Consider the following 16,110-nt stretch of genomic DNA (forward strand, 5'->3'; position numbering starts at 1 on the left):
TTAGCAGCAAGCCATAGGGTACTGCAGCCGTTTTGGCCACATATGAGAGTCAGTACAGCACAGTGTTTAGAACAGGAACCCCAGGCTTAGGGGCTGAATGTGACCCCTTGGCACATCTCTGGGCCATGCCCACTTTCTTCATGCCGCACTTCTCACCTGCTCTGCTCTGCGAGTGCTTTTGCCTGCCTGGAATGAAATCAGAAATGCCAAGAGGCAGGTGTGCTAGACAGGGTTGAAGAGCCTATGAATGAGTTTGGAAAAGGGAGAAGGAACTCAAGACCTTGTCCCCAGCTATGTACCTGCTTCTGGTCTGCTGGGGCTGATGCTCGCTCCTCTAGGGCCCGGAAATGCCTGCCTGGAACATGAGCTTTGCTGAAGTCTTATGTACCAGTGGGCCAAATAGGAGTGGAATCCTATTTTGCGTGAGTTGTGTGGAGTTCCACACAATGGAACTCCAGCAGTAACTCCGCTTCCCTGAATCTTCCCTCTGCACCATTAAAATCTTCTCTGGAGAGTCCCCAAATCCTCAGTGCACAAGTGGAGGTCTGTTCCACTGATGCACAGGTGGCATTAGATACAACCCTATGGCCTTTAAAACAAAACAAAACTAACTAACTAAAACTGGTCTATTGTGCACTTGGTGGGGGGGAAATCCACATTGTTTTATTCAACTTACTAATAAATAGTTTCACATTCTGTCTCTAATTCTTCTATGATAGCAATGCATTACTGCACTTAGGATAGCAAGCAAAAGTCTGCTGTTTGGCTTTTTGATTTAAATTCCAAATTATGCTTTTGGGGCTAAAGCAGCAGGTATCATGTGCATCAAGACCAAAATATAATTTCCCAGACCTCCATGAACCAAAAAAGCATTAAGCTTCACACTGTTTTCTTTCTAACCAATTAAGATTGACTGCTATACCACAAATTACTCTTCCAAAAGCAGTGAACTGGGAACATCTTGCTAAGATCTCTTGTCATGAGTACCGCAGCAGGTAAACTTATAAAGAAAGCAGTTAAGGGCTGGAGACGAAATGGGGACAATCTGTTGCCTGGGTGTGTGTGTCACATGTTGGCAGTGGGCATGGCTAGAACAGAAACCAGATAGTACTAAACCAATGGTGTGGGGGGCACCATCTTTTCTTCCCAGAAACAGTGCCCAAATAATTTTGGATGATGTAGCAACAACCCAGATAGAGAATTTTACGCCACTATTCAGATTTGCAATGCACACATGGCTTACTAAGGAGAAGGGCACTTAGCAAGTGAATTTACTCCTCTTTCTAGCTTTTTATTCTTTGAGCTACACAGGTGCTTACCTCGGAATTCTAGCCCCCTGAGTTGGAAAGTGACAAGACCATTTCCGATTTCAATCAAGTGAACAAAGGCATTCAAGTAATCTGATGTCAAAATAAAACAGTCCCCAGAGCTGTAGTTTCCCCAGCGCCCAAGTATCAAATCTCCACAAAGAGACTCCTGCAGAGATCTTGTCAGGTGCTCATAAAAGATGGAGTTGAGGTTGTTATCGTCATTTCCTAAAATCACAACAACACAAAAGAATGTAAAAGGGATGAGCAACAAATCACCCAGCAGGAGACTCAGAAAGGAGTCCTGTTTTTCTGACTGCTTACTCAACCAGAAGCTCATCCTTGGAGATGATGATGATCATATTGGAAGCACATGGCATCATTAAATGTTGGCCCACTTTACCACATGTATCACTGAACACCTTTTAAAGTTTGTTTTGGGTTGTATTTTTTTTTAATGCTTCAAATATACTTTTATTTCATTTTGTATGGTTTTATTGCTTGGTTGTTTGCTGTCCTAAGCTCCTTTAGAAGGCCAGATAGAAATTTGAATAATTATAATAACAACAACAATGTCAGAAACTTTGGCAAAGGGTCTTGGGGAGGGTGTGAAAATAGTGAGAAGTCAGGGCATGAGAGATACACTTGCAGGCATTTGCTTTAGTTTTACTGAATATGCAAGCAATTGTGATCACGGCTGCCCTCTCTTGAAATGCTTGGATGCACGGTTGTTATACAAGCCACAAAATTATAGATCATAATAACTTCTAAAATTGCAATATGTAATGATTTATATTCATTGTACAGAGGTTTGAGTGCCATGAAACAGAAAAGAGGAGCTTAATTGCTAGATATTTAGATATGAAACCTCTTCCTGTATGACAAGGTTTTATAGAGGTGATATACACAATATTTCTTATTTCTTATTGCATATGTAGTATACTGTGTCTATGAATGTATGTTTAATTGCTTTTAATGTCTCATTTTTATTGTTTATGTTTAAGTTTGTTTGAAATAACGCCGAAATGCATTGGCAGTTTGTATATGGTAAAACTTTAATAAAGCTCCATCATTGTCACCATACGTGTGCTTCTACCGCCGGATATTTCTTAGGTTCCGGAATAATAGGACCTGAGAGACCAGGGTTCAAATGCCCACTCAACCACATGGCTCGCTGGGTGACATTGGGCCAATCCCTGCCTCTCAGTCTAACCTACCTCACAGGGTTGTTGTGAGGATAAACTGGAGAGGCGAAAACCATGTATACCACCTGGAGCTCCTTGGAGAAAAAGAAGTGGGATATAAGTAAAATAAATAAATGGTCTGAAGGCACAGGATACTGCTCTGTTTGCAGGTCTGTCCCATAAGCTGCCTGCGAACCACACGTACCTGTAAGGCACTCTGGACTCTTTCAAGGAAGAGCAGAGGATAAGTAAATATGAGGAGCCTTTCCCTCCATAATTTTAGCCCAGTTGCTCAGTTTTGAATGTTGTGTCTCTGATGAGAAAAAGGCAGCTTCACTGGAGTAGAAAGCACCCCATTCATAATTGTGCTTTACAGTCTGTATGAGGAGCACTGTCTTACAAAATGGGGAATAAGACTCCCAGTCTTACTTAGTACTCTCCACATTTATTTAATTATTCCCTTGCTAGAGTGTGTTGTGCAGAGTGATCTACAACAAAGCCAATGGACACATTGGCGTCTTGAACCTCAGCCATTATGATTCATTATAACAACTGTAGCTTCCAGAATCTCTCATGAATTGCCTGCTTTAAGTAACATTAGCTGAGAATGCTTGACCCTGATGTAACCTTGTGAAAAATAAAGTTAATAAGTAAATGTAATGCACTTCATGCACCCACCAGACTATAAATGCTTCAGTTAAAAGACAATGAATAAAGCAATGGATATTCTGGCTTTCAGATTCTACTATTTCAGTTTTGTTAGTCACAGATAACCAACCAGAGGCACCACTGCCTTAATAAATTGGAAGAAAACCCTAAGTCACATTACAGACCTTGAATTCAAATGGGAACAGTATTGTGCAGTTTTATTGAGACCAACCAGAAATCGCACAACAGTGAGCTAGGTTATGGGTATCACAGAAATCTTCCTCAGGCTCAACATTAAAAATAGGTGGGGGAATACAGGAGCCAGAAGGAGAGAAGAAAAAGTTGTCACAGTTAGAAGGCACTGTTGAAACTTCATCTGCAGTAAATTGTAGACAAGGCCGAGGAAGCATTTCGTGAAACCCAAATGCTAGTTGACTACTATGTGATTTTGGTGTCTCCTAATGAAGCTATTTCCATTTTGGGTTGTTGTTTTTTTTTTTTATCAAATGGATGAAATTGATTGCACCACACCCAACACCAACTATGAAATCTGGTCTGATGTCCACACCTGTGTTCACACGCCACATTAAGTTTGCCAATATTTTTCTATTCCTTGGCATATGTCCCTCAGACAGAAGGAAGCACCTTAAAGGGATCGTGTAGGCCTGTTTTGATCACGACTGGTTGGACTGGGGAGTTAATGCAGAAGCGACTTTGGGGTATGAAAGCAACAGGCGTGTGGCTCATCCCGAGTAGGGAGGTGCATGAAACAGGTGGTAAATAATGCATTGTTGGTTTAGTTATTTGCATATAACCTCCAAGTTATGACATGTTATTCTTGTAACAACCCGGTTTGTTTCTTGGCCAAGCAGGAATTTTTGAACCTAGGTTTCCCTGGTCCAAGTCCAACTCCTCATCTGCTTCTCCACACTTTGGACTGTTCAGTCCTTTGAGAATTGCGAAGTCTAATTCGCAAACCTAAGCACTCGTAGCATGCAGAGCGCTAAAACGCAAATTAAAACAAGAAACGAAATATGATTAATGAAATGAAGCAAAATCTTCCATGTGTGCCAAAACAGTGTCACACAGTCTAACTGACAGTGCCAGTGAGCTTGAATTCTCTTGCCTAATTAACATGGCTTGGCTCGGGCAGGGCTTCCATTTTCTCCCATGCATCAGTGCCCACCAAAATATTCTATTTAAAGGCTACCCAAGGTCCTTGAAGTCCTTGGAAATGTAGATGTCAAAAACTTTCAGCAAAGTTCCCTTTTGAATATGCTGATGAAGATCAAACATGAATTAAGAGTGCAGGGCAATGTTAGGTATCTGGATTACTGATTTTCCAGCACATCCTCACAGCACATCCCCACTGAAGGCTGATTATATGGCTGCTGGGCTGACTTAGCCACAGAAAAGAAAAGAAAAGAAAAGAAAAGGATTCTAAAGCCACAACTGACTACAGGAATCACACACAAAAACTGTGCTGATTCTTAAAATACCTCCCTTTGTATTGGCACACTTGAAATTAGACTACTGGGGGTGGGGGTGGGGGGGTGGAACAGCAGTGATGAAGGGATCATCTGTGCCAGATTCTCATTCAGCCCATAATAACCTGAAGCATAAGACAACAAGCCTCCTGTGTCTTTAATAGCGATGCAGATGAGGGGGTTGTTACAGCTTCTTCACAGGGTTCAGCAAGTTTCATCCATCAAAACCACCTCTTCTTGGAGACTTACCATTTTTGCATTTGCCCCCCTGTTCAAGCCATAGCTTGAAATGTTCCTATCTAGCTGCTGGTTGCTCTAGAGCAGGATTTCCCAAATTTGGGTCTCCAGCTGTTTTTTGGACTACAATTCCCGTCATCTCTGACCACTGGTCCTGTTAGCTAGGGATGATGGGAGTTGTAGTCCAATAACAGCTAAAGACCCAGGTATGGGAAACCCTGCTCTAGAGTTACTGCACTTCACTGAGCATCTGTAGCTTCATAAGGATGTACTCTTAGGCATCAAGATTAGGCACAAGCTTGATTTTGGTGTGAGGGGGTGACGCACAGAGATAACATCAGTATAGGATTTCCCTGCACCAGCAAAATTGATAGATGGCTGTGATACTATACATACTCATCCAAAATGTTTTCTGTGAATAGGCTTATTTGCAGCTTGATAACCCTTTTTAAAAATAATAATAATAATAAATAAATAAATCTTCCATAATGAAAACAAATTCATCAAAAATCTTGTTTAAAGCACGAATATTTCAAAATCTGAAATAACCTTTTCCATTAGAATATTACTATGCTTTGAACTACAAACAGAATGGGTTGGATCCAGAGGTTCCCTTCTGCAAGTGGACCGTCTCCTTCAGAGGAAGAAAGGCTTTTTCCAACTTAGAACAAGTTTCTAATGTGACAAAACAGGACTGAAAGTTTCCCTTAGTGCACAAGGTTTTGCACAATTATTTCAAGATGCTTGTGCCCAGTCCGTGTTGTGCAAAATCTTCTGACAGATCTTCCACAACAGTGTGCACCACTGCCAGAATTTCATTTACTGTTGTCTCCCTGGATCCAACCCAATTACATCCAGTATTTTGAACAATCTGTCATTATAAATTTGAGCAAAATAAATTCTGTCCCCTACCTGCACCCTTTTCAATCTGAAGTGCCAGTCTCGTGTTGGAATGGTCCACTCGTTTTGTGCTGGAAATAAACAGATACCTACAGTTTATCCCTGTTTTCTATTTCTATTCTGTACAAGTGATTGATTCCTGATCTGGATTAATTTGTCCACATAAAATATTATTGTGCAGCGTTTCATTTGCACACAACCCAAATTCTTCTAACATCAACCAACAGTGCTGGCTTTCTGTGCTGACTGAATTCCTTGTTCTTTCAGGTGGCAGTTCCAGAAAGCGAGCCATTTTATGCAATGAACCATCTAAAACACTAGATCTCATACTGACCACAATTATGCTGTTGACACCTGCATCTTCAAAATATTCCTCATAACTTAATGTGGGTAAGTTTGAAATAAATGTATTCCCAGCTTTCCACATTCAAACAATAAATATATATCTGCTCCAAACAAATAATATTTTAAAACACCCTCTGTATAAAGACACATCAATTCATGAAGGAAAAAGACATGGGCATTTTGAATGTGCTGCCAAATAAACAGTACCGGATTATCTAGAGATCTGTACTTCTTTATAAACTTTTACACATATATAGAGAGGAGATGGTTAAAATGTTGGTATGGCCAATCAGAAGTTTCTATAAAGATTTGAGAGTCTTGCTTCCCACATCATTGGAAATCCAATATATATAGGGTAGCTTTCTTGAAACAAAAGAGATACCACCATAAACCCATTAGAAACAGCATGTTTTTCCTCCTGGCAGATTCATCTGTGTTGGCCCAAAGAGTTTCACACAACTGCTTTGTAAAGTTTTAGAATAACACATGAGATAACCCTAGAACGTTGCTCTTATCTGCCTCTTTAACCACAAGCCCAGCCTTCTCAAAACTGTTTAAAATGACACAGCTGTTGCAAAACCAAAGTACAGAGAAACTATTTCACTCCTAAAGTTGTGGAAATCAGAAGTAATTTAGCCAAGGGACATCCGCAAAGTCTATTTTGGACTTTAAAATCTCCACACAATTATGGCAGCTGAATTGCTGCAACTTGATAAAAGCTCCAAGAATCTGTACAGTATTAAAATTCTAATATCCTGTATCCCAGACTCAGCTGCACATTCACCCTTGGGCTTTCAGCTGTCAGCTAGGATCTCTTTTAAAAATGAACTTTTGAGACTACTGGGCAATGGGAGCTTTTCTCCAGTGGCTTCTTACTTTAAATTTTGTTCTTACCACTCAGCCAGGGTGATAATTAGCTCAGTAATTGAATTTCTTCCTGAGTGGCCTTATTCCTCACAAACCGAGTGCAGGTCCTCTGGAGCTTGCCCAGAGGAGCATGTGAAAATTGTGAGAGTCTCTTCAGCAGGGAGCTAACTAGTTCTGAAAGACTCTGCTAAATTGTTAAAATGACTTCACTGCTTCCTCTTCCTCTTTAAATGCCCGTGAAGACTGATCAGAAAAGGTTCAGCATGTATGTAATCACATCATTTTATCAGTATGTTTGTTTTCTTGTGGCAATACCGTGTATCCCGTTTTTATTCCACTAGCCAAAATGTAATTCTTGTTCCCCAAGGCTCATTTAGGCCACTCCAAATAGATGAGAAGAAAGAAAAATCTAGTCCTATGTCAGATCAAAACTCAGATATTTAAGTCAACAGAATATGGGAGACAGTTGTGGTTATCTGGGGAGGAAAAGGGCAGCCGCATGCCTCACTTTGCAGAGGGCAGCCCTCTATTTCAGTGTCCAGTCTCAGTCCAGTTTAACGATAACCCTAGGAAGAGAGTCCAGGGACCCTGAAGGTCCCCACCAGCAGCTAGAAGTTGCTCACTAGCACTTCTTCTCGATGGCTGGGGTGACTCACGTGACCTGCAGAGGCCAGAGTGTATTGGGGAGAGAAGCAGTGCCTCACAAGGGGCCCAGGCAAGAACCAGATGCCCAGGCCTTCACATGCAGTACCTTTGGTTCACACAACAGGGGTGGCATTATCAGTATGGAGCCATGCCATCTGGCCTGTCAGAAGCTGTACATCTCATATATTAAAGCTTCATGTTTAAATTATAGTACCTAGGTGACATCTAATTGTGTGGGCTCAATGTCTGTAGAAATATCCGACTTGCATGCCTACTGTACAAAGGTAAGAGTTGTATCCATTGCTGTGCCAATTTTTGCCTCTTGCCTTGCCCACCACTTGCATGTAGCCCTGGCGTACCCTTTCAGACCCTTGAACTGAAAAAAGGTTTCCCTGTTGTAGCTGCTGAGTGAGGATTGCCATTGCCCTCTACTTTCCTGGATTTCTGAGTCATTGTGGTAGTAGCATGACACTTCTTTTGGCCATCACATGGTAAGATGTTAACCACGAAGAAGCATGGCAAAGGTTTTCATATTTCCATGGCTAGATGGTGCAGACAGTACAGATACCTGGCTTCCCATGTGGTTTCAGTGCTGAGCATACAAGAGTCAAGCATGGGGGCTTGGAAGGCCCAGGTGTGATCCCTGGAATCACCAGGTAAGGCTGGGAAGTTCCCCTGCCAGAAACCCTGGACAGCCACTGCTGCCAGATAGAGTAGACAATGCTGAGCAAAATGGTCCATTGGCCTGACTCAGTTTAAGGCAGCTTCCTATGTTGAATGTGTGCATCTGGCCAATGTAATATGTATCCATGCAATTCAGGAAGACAGAGCCGAAAGACAATCCAGGAAGGAGGTACTCTGAATTGGCCCCAAGGAGCGATCCACCTTGGCCACAGCAATTTTGCTCCACTTTGCTAACACAGGGAGGAAAGCAGGAAAATGGAACAAAACAAATGTCAACTTTGTGGAAAAAGGAGAAGTAAAAGGCTTCACGTCCACTTTTGCCTAAGAGTGCACCATTCTGAGTGTCTGCTTTCGAGATCATAATTACTGGGAGAATGTTTGGGGCATGCCTGAACAGCTGGAGGCCTGTTACAGTTTTCTCCTCAATATAGCGAGAAAGCTGGGACTGCGACGCACGGAAAACTGGCAGTTCTATCCTAACCTCTTTAGAGACACTTAACTGATTTAGTTACACTATGCAGCAATTCACTGGAGACCCCCAGAGCAAACACAAGCTGTGCCATTCCCCAAAATAGAAACTGACAGATGCTTTTTGAAAGGACAGACTAGAAACAGGAAGGAAGGAGAGAAGCAAGAAAGAGGCTTGAAAAGGAAGAGTGCAAGATTCCTGGTGGCAGCTCCACAGCTGAGAGGCATCACACTCACGATGCAGAGCTTGGGCAGCAGCCTACTGTTCCATGGGGTTCAGCAAACCCGTAAGAAAGAAAGAAATCACCTTATTGCACTGCTGAATCTGTTACTTTTAGAAGAGACAAAACAATAAAAGGCATAGTTCTAGTGCTACTGTTCTGTTCGGGGTTTCTTTGAAAGCCGGGGCAAGGTCAGGTTTTGAACATACAGCCGAAGCTTTCAAGTGTCCACACACTAAATGAGATTTACTGCCATTTCCTTTTCACTCCTCCTACCTATAGGATGTAATAATTTGAGCAGCTGTAAAAATAAGGGGGAAAGAGCAGCCTCCATACTGGGGAAGTAACACATGCTAACGTGGGACTCTTGGATTCAAGGCTGATGCTGTTTTTTAAGGGAACAAAGAAGTGTTCAGAGTTTGTTTTATATAGTGGCCACTTACTAAGAGGCAAGACAGATGAAGGCTCCCCGCTGCCCTATGGAGGCTTCGCGGGCTACCCCAGAAGCCAGAACAGCTAGAGAGAGCACTGCGCAGCACTCCCTCTAGCTGTTTTCGCTTTTGCTTTAGTGGCGCAAAGCCTCTGCAGGGCAGCGGGGAGCCTTCATCCCGCTGCCCTGTGGAGGCTTCACGCGGCTCTGCCCCTTCCCCCACCTCCCGCAAAAGCCAGGGATAGCCGAGCGCGTGGCTCTTGCGGGAGGAGGGGGAAGTGACAGAGCGAGACTCTCTCACTTCCCCCACCTCCCACAAAAGCCCCCAAGAGCCACGCTCCCTTTAAAGAGCCATGCAGAGAGTGTGTGTGGCTCTTGGGGGCTTTTCCCCGAGGAGGGAGAAGGGCAGCCCATCAGTGATGGGCTATCCTTCTCCCTCCTCAGGGAAAAACCCCGAAGAGCCACACACACACTCCACGTGGCTTGTGAAAGGGAGCGCTGAGCAGAGCCTGGGATGCATACAGGCTCTGCTCAGAGCTCCTGGACGACTCTGGGGTTGCGTTGCTCATCTCGTTCTATAGGCCAAGGGAGCCAGCGTTTGTCCACAGACAGGCTGCTTCTGGCAAAACCAGAGCAGCACACAGAAATGCCATTTACCTACCTGCCGGAGCGGTACCTATTTATCCATTTGCACTCTGACGTGCTTTTGAACTGCTAGGTTGGCAGGAGCAGGGACCGAGCAACAGGAGCTCACCCCATAGCGGGGATTCAAACCGCTGACCTTCTGATCGGCAAGCCCAAGAGGCTCTGTGGTTTAGACCACAGCGCCACCCGTGTCTTTATTAAAGTATAGTACTCACCCAATAAAGTGACAAAACAGCTCAATAAGGTCAGGCTGGAACCTAGGAATAATCTACCATGGGACAGAAACATAAAACAAAGGGGGGGGGACCACACTACTGGCTGTCTCCTTCAACTCCACTCCAACATATCATCAAGGATCTAAAGCCTATCCTGGACAATGATATGTCATTCCTTACAAGTTTTGGGCATGAGGCATGGACTTATTTACACGCTGACCCGTAAATAAAACAGGTAAATACTAGCAATGACAACAGCAAACAAACAAACCTATGAGAGAGAGTGGGAACAGAAGAATCAGAACCTGCAACAAATTAATTTGCCAACTCTGCCCCCATCTATACTTCAGCAATGCTGATAAATGACCCAACATCTGCCCAGACATTAAAGGCTCATTCACTTGCACAGTCTCCAACAGGATAGAAATGTAATTCCCTTTAGCTTTCTATGTAGGACAAACAGCTTTGTCTCCATTTCCTGCTCCCACAAAAAAAAACCCACACCCCTCACCCCGGGAGAAGACTCATGGATCATCTACACCAGTTCATTCAGCAGTGTCCTGTTGTTGAAATTAAATTGTGTCTTGCACCATGAGCATTACATTTGCTACATGGGGTCATCTACTGATCTAGGTACCCATCTCAGGACACTTATTCCAAGAGCAAGAGTCTATTCAAAGAATGGGCACTGTGTTCTTCTGTGCCACATGGAAAGAAGCAGAGGGTTTTGGCTGAGCTTGTGATTGACAGTGCTGAGCAGGAACTAAAAGTGACAGAAAAGAGGAGGAACAGACAAGCCTCACTGATCGCCACACATCTCTTTTCTAGTAGCTTGCAGAATATGGCTGCTTCACATATATGGCCTCCATATCCTGTCCCTCACACAGCAAGCTGGATCGTGGCCATTTTTACATATGCTGTAGAGCAGCATATTGTGGCGAAGAAAAGTGGCTAAACAAGTCTGGAAATGATTAAATAACAAAGAACAATTTAATAGGAAATATAAAAAGCTGACATCAAAGCAGATGTAAAAGAGAAAATTCTTTAACAGCATGTGGATAAAAATAAATTAAGGAAACAAAAGGAATAGCTAGATGAAGATAGAAGCCAAGAACAAACTGAGGGCAGGGGAGTGGGGCTCATGTTAAATGCACGAGAAGGAAGAAAGCAAGAATCCAGTTAGATCAGTCAAGGGACTGTGCTGAGAAATTAATGACAGATCACAACATTTTCCCACTCGGGGATGATTTCATCACCAACAAGGGACCAACATTGGGTGTATTTCTTGGGCACAATGTATTTGCTGTTGGTTCATTTTGCAAGGACTGCAACATTTAGAAAATAAGCCTAAATTTAAAATGCAGGTGTTCTGCAAGGAAAACAAGTGATTTTATCTCCAAGCAAATTCAGTGACAGTTATGGGTGCTTGGACACCCATAACTGGGTGGTCTAAGATGGCAGATTTGTGGTTCTATGTCTACTCCTAAAATGTTGCATTTGCTTGCAAAGTGTGGCTTGGCTTGGCTCACTTTTTGGAATCATCAGAAACCATTTCTTTTCAGGTATTTTCTGAGATGGAAGATTCCAGTCTTCTTCATCTGATCTGGCACACTATGCTCTATCTCAGGCATAGGCAAACTCCGGCCCTCCAGATGTTTGGGACTACAATTCCCATCATCCCTGACCACTGGTCCTGTTAGCTAGGGATGATAGGAATTGTAGTCCCAAACATCTGGAGGGCCGGAATTTGCCTATGCCTGCTCTATCTGCATGCATTGGGAGGACAGAGATTGATTCTGTGTTTTGAAGAAAGCAGATAGATGAGATCACTGTCTTCCCAACTTTATCATTCTATGATGTTGCTGAATAAAGATTATCATTAATCCTGGAAAGGTTATAGATAATGTTTTAAAGTCCATAATTCACCAACCTAGCATGGCAAAGTATCACATTTATTGCTAGATACTCTGTGGAGTATCAGATTGGGAACTGATTCTTCCTTCAGGCTTAAAGTGGATTTGATATGAAGGGTCCCTCACTACATCTCTCTGTGCTTTTATTTTTACCGTAAAGCAAGCATGGAGGCTCTTCCATCTCAGTCCGCATTGGGTTGGTTTTTTGGGGGGGTGTTGTCCCCTTATATTTGTTATACCTCTGCAAAGCTTTGGATTTCGACAATCATGTTGATCCTTCCCACTTGTACGTGAGTGGTGCCGTTGTGGCGATGAAAGAAAAGAGTTGGTACTCAGAGCATGCATTTGTTCTTTGTATACAGTGTGATCACATCTTACATGCATCTTGCTTAACACAAATGCAGTTTTATGCTTTTGGCTGCAGCCTCTGGGGTTCTTGGGGGACAGACCTCTCAAGTGGGGAACCAGGGAGAAAGGCTCTCAAGGAATGTCCGAGTGGAGTGGAGACCTCCTGACTTGTGTTTGGAAGATGGGAGAGAAGCAGTGCCCTGCAGTGAGCTTTAAGAGCTACCAAAGGGGGAAGAGAGAGGGAGTTTTCTAGGGCCCTGGCTGGACTGGAGGGCGGCAATCCCAGGGAGTCTGAGGTTCTGGCCTATACATGATTTTGCGTGCATGCACTCTGCCCAGAACCGAACCCTCTCTAAGATGTGATCTCACTCTATAGGGTCGAACAGTTGTTCCCTGTTGTGTTAAAAATTATTGGCACTGAACAATAGATTCTGAAACTCTTTCCTGAAAAATCAAGAATTGTCTCAAGTAAATACACAACTTGTACAACTCACTTTAGCCTTTCCCCTACCCATTCATAGTCACACACGTATAGTTGCTTCTGTTCCCTAAAACCACAAAAACCAAACGTTATTGCTCTTATTAGGTGGACATTTGAGGAATAGGAGGTGGAGAAAAACAGACCCTGCTGGTATCTTCAGAGTTTGGGGATATCACAGCGCTTGCAGCTCACTGGGAAGAGAGGAGGAGAGAGAAGGCTCTGGAGATCTGACCTGACTTATCCTGATTATGTAACTAGAGTCTTGATTCTTTCTTTCTGTCTCAAGCTGCCAGGAATGAATATGTGGGGCAATGATTCTTTACGCTGGAGCAGGAAGCAATTCAAAATGAATGACTTGTTCTTGTAGGCTGTGATTGACATTATGTCCACACGTGCGTGTACATGTGATCAACTGAAATCATTGCAGGCACAGAATGCAAGCCATCAGGAATGTCTCTTGAATAAATCCCTTGACATGAGGGCTGCCATCCAATTAAATATATCTTAATTAATTGAATAAGTTTTGATGGATTAATTAATTTATTGAACTTGCATAAATCTGCACGTGGATTCTGAAAATGAAAGAATTCTCTTTGGATTAAGGTGATGCGTGAATATGTCAGAGTATGAAAGACCCGTACAAATGCCTCTCCTTAGATGGCACCCACCATTGGGGATTATATAGGTACGTAAATTAAAAATAACATAAAAGGTTTATTCAAAATTAATAAATCTGGCCAATCAATCAACTAAACCCTACAACCCTGCTTGAAATGGGAGTTTGCAGAAAATGACAGCCTTCCTCTTGTGCAACTTGCATTCATTTCACACAAGATGTTTCCATATGGCATGCATATGTGTAGCAAGCATTTTTATAGTATACCTTTCATGAGGAAGGAAGGAAGAATGAAAAGCAAGAAAAATAAAAGCGCTTCTGTTTATTGCCATTTTGATCCTATTGCTAGGATTTTTCTGAAGGCACACAGTGGCGTTTGCCAGTGTACCTATAGCGACATGGCATGCTTAGCAAGTGGGCCACAACTATTCTACTATGCGTTCCAGCTATAATACCATTAGAAAGGCTACCAGCACATATTAGGGGCATAGAACTGAGTTTATGTTGATGGCTTTGTGGCATGTGAAATGCACTTGGAACTCTATGATTCTATGATTCTATACGCAGCAGAGTGGTTGCAAGTTGCATGTTGCCCAAAAGTGTGTGTAACAAAATTCTGAAGCTGTTTTTCTTATTAGAAAAAGAAAAACTACTCTCTTGGGGCCCCCAAAAAAATTAAAGGGGAAAAAACTGGATGTACATTTCCACAATATAAGATAAAAAACAAATAAAATAAAACCTACATACAGCAACAGTGTTTTGTGTTGTGTAGGCTCCTATGCTGTAAGTAATGGGCCCCGCCTGCTAATCTGCTCCCAAAAATATCACTGGTTTGCTCATTTCGGGTACCTGCATTCTGCATGGACTTTTCAACAATTACTTTGATAAAATGCATATTTTGTTATGTGCAAATGGCTTTCGATACCTATTAGGTCCATAAATTACCATAGAGCATATATTCAACAAAAAAACAGCGACAATTTGTTGCTGACAAAGGACAGCTGGACATATAAAGGGCCCCATTACCTTCAGTAGCTTAGGGCCTCATCAAACCTAAATCCAGCCCTGGGTGCCATCCCATTTCCATTCCCTTCTTGCTGATTAATAATAATTTTATTATTTGTACCCTGCCTGTCTGACTTCAGTTCTATGGCTCCCTACCACCCTGGCTGGGCTTCAGAAGGGTGCTGCAAATATGTACCATATTTTTCGCTCTATAAGACGCACCAGACCATAAGACGCACCTAGTTTTTGGAGGAGGAAAACAAGAAAAAAAATATTCTGAATCTCAGAAGCCAGAACAACAAGAGGGATCGCTGTGCAGTGAAAGCAGCGATCCCTCTTGCTGTTCTGGCTTCTGTGATAGCTGCGCAGCCTGCATTCACTCCATAAGACGCACACACATTTCCCCTTACTTTTTAGGAGGGGAAAGGTGAGTCTTATAGAGCAAAAAATATGGTACTTGGAACCCTGGAGCTGGGGAGAATAGCAGTGGGGGGGGGGGGAGGAGAGCTGCTGCAACCTGCTCTCTCTACTGCCCCCCAAAAGAAAAAACAAGTGAGAAAATGATTGGAAAATCATCACCCTGCCCCACCCCCCGATGCTGACATTGCTTTTCAGCGAAGAAGTAAACTGTTAGGGTTTCCTTACACATGACTGCATGTAATGTGTAGTTTGGCTCTAACAGACTCAGCCTTAAAGGTGAGAGCTTTGCTGCCCACCCAGCACCACTTATCTGACAGAACATTAACTGGCTAACATAAATTGTATTAATCCATTTTGACTTCTGCTGCCCAAAGGCCGAAATGATTTAGTTTCTAACTGTGGCTGCTGAATCAATAGCTGTTGACATTTGAGGCAGTTATGATTTACTCCCGTAGTTTTTTGGGGGTTTTTTTGCCCTCTCTGCCCAGTAAATGGGTTGTGACAACTCCACTCTGATGATTGTTTAAATACATTTATTTTCCAAAATGACTAACATTCTACCAAACAGCCACTGGTGCAACATACCCGGGAACGGTAGCAAAATAAGCAGAGCAATCTTCAAGGTCCACAGAAAAGCTGTGGGAACTGTTAAGCATAGAAGGAAAGCTTTCGAAAGCTCCAAAAAACATTTAACAATAAAGTAAACAGATGTATAACACTTTGCCTTACTTGTAATTCCTTTCCCAGAACTTCACTGGTCTGGCGTATGATGTGAGAAAGATGACACTCCCGAGAAATGGACTCAGCGGAGTAGAAAAGATTGCAGTGGCCAGAGTCTGAAAGAAGAGCATTGCCGAATCTGAAAATTTCAAGTTAAGGTAACACAGATGAAGTCGCTGCCTTTTATGCTGTCCTTCGGGCACTTTCTGACCTATTTATCTTACTAACTTTCTCCACAAAGAGGCAGAAGCAAGGAAGTCTCACGGAAAAGATGAGAGTCACCATCATTCAAACTTACCTGACTTAGTTGTGTGTCTATCATTT

At 42.8% G+C, this 16,110-nt stretch overlaps 1 protein-coding gene across 1 annotated transcript in view; it reads right to left on the bottom strand.

The window, feature by feature from the left end:
- Positions 1–16,110, bottom strand: part of PCNX2 (pecanex 2) — a 108,851-nt gene that overhangs the window by 23,067 nt on the left and 69,674 nt on the right. Inside the window, exons 24-26 of the mRNA XM_083605958.1 lie at positions 15,796–15,923; positions 5,776–5,834; positions 1,320–1,535 (exon numbers count right to left, since the gene is read on the bottom strand). Coding sequence (XP_083462084.1) covers positions 1,320–1,535; positions 5,776–5,834; positions 15,796–15,923 — 403 coding nt within the window. The remainder of the gene's footprint in view (positions 1–1,319; positions 1,536–5,775; positions 5,835–15,795; positions 15,924–16,110) is intronic.

The sequence above is a fragment of the Podarcis filfolensis genome, assembly GCF_964270895.1.
Source record: "Podarcis filfolensis genome assembly, chromosome: 3".
In the NCBI taxonomy this organism is placed as follows: domain Eukaryota; kingdom Metazoa; phylum Chordata; class Lepidosauria; order Squamata; family Lacertidae; genus Podarcis; species Podarcis filfolensis.